Here is an 8,722-nt window from a genome sequence, read left to right as displayed (position 1 = left end):
CGCTAACCTTTCGCTTACCAACTCGTAAACGCCATTTTTATTGTTGCACTTCTTGTCCTCGATTTTATCCCATAGCTCAGGCTGGGCCCACAAATCTATTAAATCGGCGGTTTCGTTGTCTGTCCACAACACTTGCATATTATAATTAATATTAAAATGATATCAATGAAAAAAATACAGCAGTTCTAGTAGTAGCCACCTAGTTTGTTTTTGTTTTTTTTCTAGCTCGCGGGTTTTTTTTTCGCATTGTGTGATGTGTCGCTAGCTCTCCTCAGATTGGTCATATTCCGACGTAGAAATGTCAATCCCGGTCACGCCAGTGTCAATCCAGGGTCAATCTCGGTAGCTTGCCAGGGTTGAGCTGTCTGGGTCGAGAACGATCCAGACTCGGTCACACTATGAAAATCTTGATCGCGGTGAGTCAAGCCTGGCTTGAGGCTGTAGTGTGACCGTAGCCTTACTTGTTTCTGGTCAAATATTGTGAATAACCTTACAGCATGGAGGTATAAATAAGACAGTAATTGTTGCCTTGGTGGTATTTTTTGTAAACAGTGTATTTTACCAAGGTTTGCCCATTCGGCCAATCCTGTAGTCCTTAGATGATGTTTGTTATAGTTGGCGTAAATAGGGGTGTGACCAGCCCCCTTTTTGTTCAAACATGAAAAAATAATAGTACGTTAAATGGAAATAAGGAAATAAATGGCAAAACATTTATGGTGTAGTTGTAGCCATCAATTTGACTAGTGTAAAGTTCAGTAGATGTAATACTGTAAATTAAAAATAATATTTATTTTCTTTACTCTGAATTTGCTATATCTGCATCTGTATGGTTACTGTACAATTGCCTTGATCACGTACGTACATGTAACGTTGTCATGGTTGCATATAGTTAACAGTTTTTAAATCAACTTTATCTCACTAAGGTCTCTGCTATTGGAGTCAAAATAGCTGTGCTACCCCGGACTCCAGTGTAGCACTCACCGCCATTTTAATTTCAGCGTGTTGATGAGATCTGATGACTGGGTCATTTCTTAATTATATAACCATGAGTCCTTGATGTAACATGGAGGCAGGTGGGAGTTGAATATAGGAAATTGTTTTATCATGAAAAATCCATATTGGATTACTATTACTGAAACAAACTGACTTATCGCAGATAAGGTCAATATTGTAGGACATTGCCTGTAAAAAATATCTGTATTTTCAGATCAAGTGTGATCACTTCACAAACTCACATTGACTGCCTTTTAATATTTTCTTTGTCTAAAGCATCATCTTGTTACTGTACAGCTGTTCCGAGGTAAAACAACGTAACTGCTTAATTTCTGTTAAGTTGCGTTGTTTTGCCTCAGAACGGCCGTGCAGATAAGGAACCTTTAGCATTGTAGTTACAAGAACTCATAGTATATAAAGTGTAGGAAGAATAATTTTATTATAAATCATTTGCCTAGTAATAGTCCCATCATTTCTTCCAACCTATAAGTATTTTCTGTATGTTTATTTTTCTAGGACTTGTTTCACGTATTACGACTGAGCTGGTACTCTTCCTGTTGACTACAATGGTGAGTTTTATTACATTTGTTGTGATTTTAAGTAAATATTATGTTATAATGGCTTTATAACTTTCTTTGTGTACATAATTGATAACTTTACGATGTCATAATAAAGTGTTGAAATAAAACCATGTGTCTAGTGTATTAATTCATCACTTTATATCTTTCATATTAACTAAAGAACATGAAAATATTGTAAGATTACCTATACGACAAAGGTATAACTTGGGAGTTCCCCTTCATGCCTATTCTAAACAACAGAGCTGTGGTGTTGTCTGGGCCTATTGAGTTGAGACAAACTAAAACCATGTGCACTGCACTGGGCGAGCCAACCAATTAGCGTTCGTGTACGTGAAGCAGCAACCATGTGCTATGCACTAGGCAAGCTAATTAGCGTACGTGTACGAAACTATTTCTACTCAGCTTCGTGTACAAAATTCGACCAGACGAGTTTTTCCATGGTTTGCCACATGAAGCTAAGGAGGAAAGCAATTATTTTGAGCATCATCGGTAGTTGTTCATCTTCACTCAGTTCACGTGCTTTTAGATTATAACAACCCGATATTGGATTCAATCAATGAAAATATGTTGCATTATGGTTTTTTTATTGTTATAGTTTATTGTTATAGTCTTTTTACTTATGGTTGCTCTGAAAAGGGCCGTTTGTTTTGAATATTTTCGGGTTTTTGATGACGTCATTGTCGATACGAGACGTACGTAAAACCGAGGGTTCGTATAACTGGGGTACGTAAAAGCGAGGTTCTACTGTATTGTTTTTAAGGTGCATGTTCCCCGCATCTCCCTCCTACATAGGTACACTACTTGTACACAGATCTTTGTGGATACAGTCAATAGTAATAAAGATGGCTCTGTGGTCACAAAATTTAACTGATTTTCATTCTCGACATTGGTATATCATTAGAAACTAATTCCTTCATGGTTATATAATGGAAACTTCAATTTATTAGCATTTTATTGCTAAATTTTCCAGATTCTCGCATTCATGTCAGTTATTCAGCTTGTCCTACCAATTTTAGATTTGACTTCCTTATTTAAATTCTTGCATGGTTTGGCATTTTAGACACATTTGGCTCAAAACTATTGTTTGGTCTAAAAATGAAACAAAATAAGATATGGTGAACAGTTGTAGACAATGGGTGTGCTCAGACTTTCATAAACAGGGGCGTATGTTATGCCAGCCGTAGCATGCCTGGCATTCAGGCTTTTTGACTCAGATAACTAAATCACCTGTGCATTAACCAAAAGTTATAATACTGCAACAGAAACAAAGACCTTGCAACACTAGCTCAGATTGTTCAAACTGACCTCCCCCCCCCCTCCCCTGCACTAGTATTCAACACCTGGCAACAGGGTCCCATACTGGATGAAGTCATTTCCTTGAGGTGTGGTTAAATGAACTTTCTTAAAGTATCTGGTTTCATTTTGCAGCACATATTTATACCCTGATCCGACAAAGATGCCTGGTGCATATCACAACTTAGCCAATATAAGCAAATTTAGTTTTAAATACATGAACCCAGGACCCTAGGATTGGAGGGCAAGCATCTTAACCACTAAGCTGTTAACTCCACTCCAAGATGTGTATAAGAGACAGTTGTTATAGTTGGCGTAAATAGGGGTGTGACCAGCCCCCTTTTTGTTCAAACATGAAAAAATAATAGTACGTTAAATGGAAATAAGGAAATAAATGGCAAAACATTTAGAATGAAACAACCTCTGAACATTATTAATTATTTTTTGTATTCTCTATTCATAGTCAGAGCAACAAGAAGAGCATGATAGCTTGGTGCACGTGAAAGCTAATGATGCATTTCACAAGAAAAAACTACAGAAGGAAGATGAGTCCTTGGAACTGTCTTACCCACTGCTTGCTGGAGAATATGTGGAATATCTGGGGAAGGCCTGCGATGCCATCATCAGTATTTCCAACTTCCGTTTAATGATACGCTATGCGGATTCATTTGACAATGTGAGTGTTGACGTGTCATCAATATTAAAATTCTATGATTCATCGTATTTAATTGTGAAATGGTTGTAAAATGTTGTGGTAGACAGCGTAATAGATTCATGAATAGAAATAAGTAGTAAATGGGTTTTGAATGGTATTCAACTATCCAATACCCATTATTTTATTTGTAGGCTAGCCTGGGGATTTTGTTGGATTGTGAAAATGTAATGGTTGTAAAATGTTGGGGTAAATTCATGATTATAAATGGGTAGTAAGCAGGTATTTAATACCATTCAATATACCCATTATTTATTTTTGTAGGCTAGCCTGGGAATTTTGTTGGATTGTTGCCAAAATCAGTGACAATACCTCTTTTGTGCACAGCAATGAAATTTCACCTCAGTTGCATACTAAAATAAAAAAAAGAATAAATTATTTAACCTATATGCATGTAATACAATAATAACCACATTAATTACGGTATGAATTTGATTAAAACATTATAAATATAAAAACTTATACTTATGTGCTTAAGATTATGTATTGTTTATATTCCAATTCAAATAATTATTATGTATAGTAAGTCAGGTCAAATGAGTGTCCTCTATAACTGTTGTTTAATTTCAGCAAATTATTGGCTTAAACAATTCTAAATTACAATAATTTAAGTGCTGTATATTATATTACGTCATATAAAAGTTTATTTGTCTGAGCCTATGTGAAGGTGAATATTAAGGGTAGTGTAAGTACCTGATACTGATTAATAGACGAAATCATAAAATTTTAAGGTCTTTAAAATAATATTGTTTACATCATTTTGAATAATGAACTGTACAAAATGAGAAATAAATCCCAATAAAATATATATATTTTTTTATAATAGTAAAAAAATGTTAAAGTCAATTTTTCAAATAATTATTATTTTAATGTTGATTTTTTGATAAATCAGAGTGCAATTTGAATTAGATTAATAATAAAGATGAAATAAATATTTAAAACCTCAACAAATTTATTTTTATGTTTAATAACCGAGATCAAATAAGTAATATTTAATATCAAATAAAACCGATCAGAAAAAATGTTTTTGATTTTTTGAAGCTATCAAATAATATGAAAAGTAACTCATTCCTAGAGATTGTTTTAATGTGGATTAGTATTCTATAAATTTGAAAACTAGTTTTTGAATTCTAAATCAATGTCGATCTCAACACCAGTCATAGCCAACAGAGCATACTGTATATAAAATATCAGTTATACAATACAAATAAATTGATTGATGGCTTGTTCAGCCATTGCTACTGTATAATTACGAGGGAAACTTCTGACATGGTCCCTTATTATATGTTGGCTACATTTATCAGTGTTCTGGTTGAATGTTAAACATATATTATAGTGTCACGAAAAGGGCTAGTCTGAAATATACATTTGAGATGAGATAATATAGCTACATTTTTAACATTTTAACAAGAAAAAATACCTATAAATGAACAAATTTTTTTGCCTTTCCTTTCTCCTAATGCTAATTGTGTGCAACAGGTTAAAGGAGAGTAATGATCTAGTACACGTTTGATTAATCATAATTTAATTAAAAAACAAAATTATAATGATATTATTTCAATTGATTTTTACAGTATGTGAATATGTTATGTGACTGCTCTACTGTTCACATGAGAATGAAGAAGTTGATAGTTAAAAATGTAACATTAAAAATAAAAGAATACCGATATATTTAATATTTGAGAATGTTTAATATTTAGCTTATTTTCTTTTTTGAAGGTGCCTTTACAATTGATTGAATGTGTTGAGCTTCGTGATATGAACTTCTTACACATTCTGTGCAAGGATGCCCAGTCTGTCAGGTTAGTATGATGACTTGTATTATATTGCAAAATCCATGATTTTTATACCAGGAGAAAGAAAAAAATATGAACAAGCAGAAGAATCTTAGAGAGAAGAGAGAAAATAGATCAAGAAGTATTTAAATGAGAAAGAATTGGGTGCAAGAATAATAAGAGCCAGTGAGAATTGGGACCATAGATAATATGGGAAGGAGGAATAGAGAGCAGGTAAAACATTTACAGAGTGAATAAGGAAATAACCAGTTTTAAATATTTACATTTTTTTGGACCAACTGCTAATAATCTAAGCAATATGTTTAATGTCACAGCATATGCTGTACCCATCTAAGAGAGCCCACCTGGTTCCCAGATGATTTTTCCACTGCATTATGATTAAAAGATAAAATAGTTATTCCATGAAAAATTTCATGTTTTAAAAGACGTAGTGTCTTGGAACCTAAATTTTTAAAAAGATGCTTCAATATGTTTTGTGCAAATGATTAGCATACAAAATTATGTATCAATAGAAAAAATATACTCCATCTAGTAATAATTTTTGTAATACAAATATATATTTTAAAGGGAAAAACCTATTTAGAATTACTTCCCGACACCTTGCATCGTTGAATTAATTCTACATGAATGGCTGTCAGAACTCGATATTGTATTGCTAAGTGGTTTGCGGTCTATGTTCCCACAAGTCAACCAAAAATACCCAATTGGTTTTTCAGTGGCTATTTTCGTCCTATTGTCTTTTTCTTTCACTTTATTCATGCAAGTCATCAGTAGGAAATGTTCTAGGTATGTTTCATTGAATATGCTTCCTAGTTTTAATTAACCATAGCATTTTTTATTTCCCACTAGAAAAAAATAAATTCTAGCAGGAGCATGTGTCCACTGCTTGCTTCAAATTTAATTAAGATGATGTTAGTTTAGCTTTTTTGGAGAAGACGACACCAGCTTGAGGGAGAGTCGGTCATGGAAATGACACGCCCCTTTCGGGAGCCTTATCGACACACAAAATAAATGGAGAGTCAAGTTTACATAACCTTTCGGTTCCTTAGCTCGTTGTCAACTACTTTGCTAGAGGGCGCTAGACAAAATAAGTTCTTATATGTATGCACATGACATGACTCTTTAAAGTCTGTTGGTTCTTTTTTTATCCACCTTGCATAAAGGATAAAAAAAGACAAATTAAACATTGATTAGCAACATACAGTACCAACCCTATGACAAATGTATATTTTGACACACATTTTATGGACGCATTTTGTTACTATGTTTTTCATCGTCTTTCAACTTTTTTTTTTGTCTGTTGAACACACTAGAAATTTGTTTGCTTATTGAATGGAGCTCTAAAAAAATGCATTTTTAACCATGTTAAATTACACATAATTTGGCATTATTACCAATAACTTGAACTACAATGACAAATTTATAACACTTATGTAGACTTCTAACATGCATTTATGCATGTGTTTTTTTCATATATTTTAAACGTATTTGTTGCGCAACAAGAGATAACACATATGTGTGGACTTTCAGTCTGTGTCCTTCACAATCCTTTTTCACAATTTATGTGATTAATTTTTAATAAATAAACAAATACTGAGCCTGAGTTGTGTTCCGTGTCCTCTTATCACATAGTTACATCGTTGTGATTTCCATTTTTTAAGCAGAAGCAAATATTTACATGAAAATTTTACGGTTGTTTAATAACCATTAATGTTATCTTAGATCAGAAATTGAACTCTGAAGCTGGACTTTCTTGATAGGGGAATATGTTGTTTAATGTTCAGGTGTTTTATTGTTAAAATAATCTGAGGTTTATGATTATTATCATATGCATTATGTGATATTCTTGGTATGATAGTGAATTTCTATAAGGCATTAGAATGTCCTTCAATATTTTACTTACTTTCAATTTATCCTTCTCGACTTCAAGTTTGCAGTCTCTCATCATTAACTTCCACATCAGCTTCCCCTTCCTTCCATTGAAATGTAAAGTCAAAGGTCAAATACCTTTCTCTTTACAATTCTATGCAATGTGAGAAAATTTTCCTCATTTTCATTTTTTTAAGGTAATTTATAACATTTTTCATGTGGGATATCAGTTAGGGATAAAAGAGAAAACATTTTTTTATATGTTATTCAAGGAGGTGTTTGAAGAAATGATTGGGAATGGTTACTAAGATACAAATTACTCACCATATATAAAAACTTCTATTGCCATTTGTAATACATCAAAAACAAAATTTCTCTCCGGAGCCTGACTTTAAACAATCTTATACCATAATTTAATAAATTGTAAATCCCTCCCCGGAAAAAGTGTTTCCCAAAACCAAAAAATTAAATGTTTTTAGCATGAAATATTGAAGATAATCCATAAAAACTTTAATATATAGGCAGCGTACGAGAAACAATATTTTTTGTTTATTAAATAAAATTAATTAATTGTTACTCAAATATCCATTGATGATCCTGGTTGTAAATTAACCTAATGAATGGAAAATTAGACATATTTTGTTTGAATAGTACATTATTCATTTAAATTATAGTTAAGCAATGGAATTCATACCGCCATGGTTAAACTGGACTGTTGTTTCCTGTCAGAATTTCCCCACGGAGACACCATGCAGCAATCAAAATCCAATTTCATTACCAGATCTTTATAATTCAGAGTTCATCACCAGTAATCAGGTCAACTGGGGTCAAGTCTATATCTTTAATTTATAATATACTGTATTGGCTAGCATCAGTTTTCATCTGAGACTGTACGGTGTCAGCTTTTAAATACTCAAATAATGGCTACAGTGTAAATATATAATTTATATTGATTGATTATATAGTCTCTGATGTTATGTATGTCCAGGTCATTTATTGATCATGAATACATCTGTACAAAAGGTTGAAGGTCATCTATTCAATTATTAGCATTTGTGCACATTGGTCAATACTACATTACTGTATCTTGTTTTTACAATGTATTCCCATCTTAGTTATTAGTGTACCATTACGGGTATGTAGGTTGCAGTACTGTAATTTTTAATCATCATCATATAGACGTTTAAATCTTTTTCCTTCAGTAAACACCCCCTCAAAATGACTGATTTGATTTAATGGAAGTAACACCATTTCATCACCAATGTTGTAGGCTTCATCTAGTATGGAACTAAAGTAGTACTTGGGATCTATGCTGTCATGATCATACTTAATTTTGTATTATGCTTCACATTTCCAGTGAAGTGTTTGAGTAGCTATTAATTTTAAGATACACCTCCCTTAAATAAATTTCTCATCATTCCCCCCCCCCCCCCTCCAACCCCCCCCCCCCCCCCCCCAACACAAAACAAACAAAAAAA

General features: G+C 32.9%; 1 protein-coding gene across 2 annotated transcripts in view; it reads left to right on the top strand.

Annotated features, from left to right (window-relative positions):
• Positions 1 to 1,048: 1,048 nt before the first annotated feature.
• The window catches only part of LOC117118777 (myotubularin-related protein 4-like), a 24,857-nt gene continuing 17,183 nt past the window's right edge, over positions 1,049 to 8,722 (top strand). For both annotated transcript variants that reach the window (XM_033263477.1, XM_033263479.1), the window contains exons 1-4: positions 1,049 to 1,073; positions 1,510 to 1,562; positions 3,331 to 3,543; positions 5,299 to 5,381. In XM_033263477.1, coding sequence (XP_033119368.1) covers positions 1,064 to 1,073; positions 1,510 to 1,562; positions 3,331 to 3,543; positions 5,299 to 5,381 — 359 coding nt within the window. In that variant the 5' untranslated portion in view covers positions 1,049 to 1,063. The remainder of the gene's footprint in view (positions 1,074 to 1,509; positions 1,563 to 3,330; positions 3,544 to 5,298; positions 5,382 to 8,722) is intronic.

The sequence above is a fragment of the Anneissia japonica genome, unplaced genomic scaffold (genome assembly GCF_011630105.1).
Source record: "Anneissia japonica isolate Jap-2015-1 unplaced genomic scaffold, ASM1163010v1 scaffold2069_len581484_cov189, whole genome shotgun sequence".
Taxonomy (NCBI): domain Eukaryota; kingdom Metazoa; phylum Echinodermata; class Crinoidea; order Comatulida; family Comatulidae; genus Anneissia; species Anneissia japonica.
The sequence above is the reverse complement of the archived record's forward strand: the minus strand, read 5'-3'. Positions and strand labels throughout refer to the sequence as shown.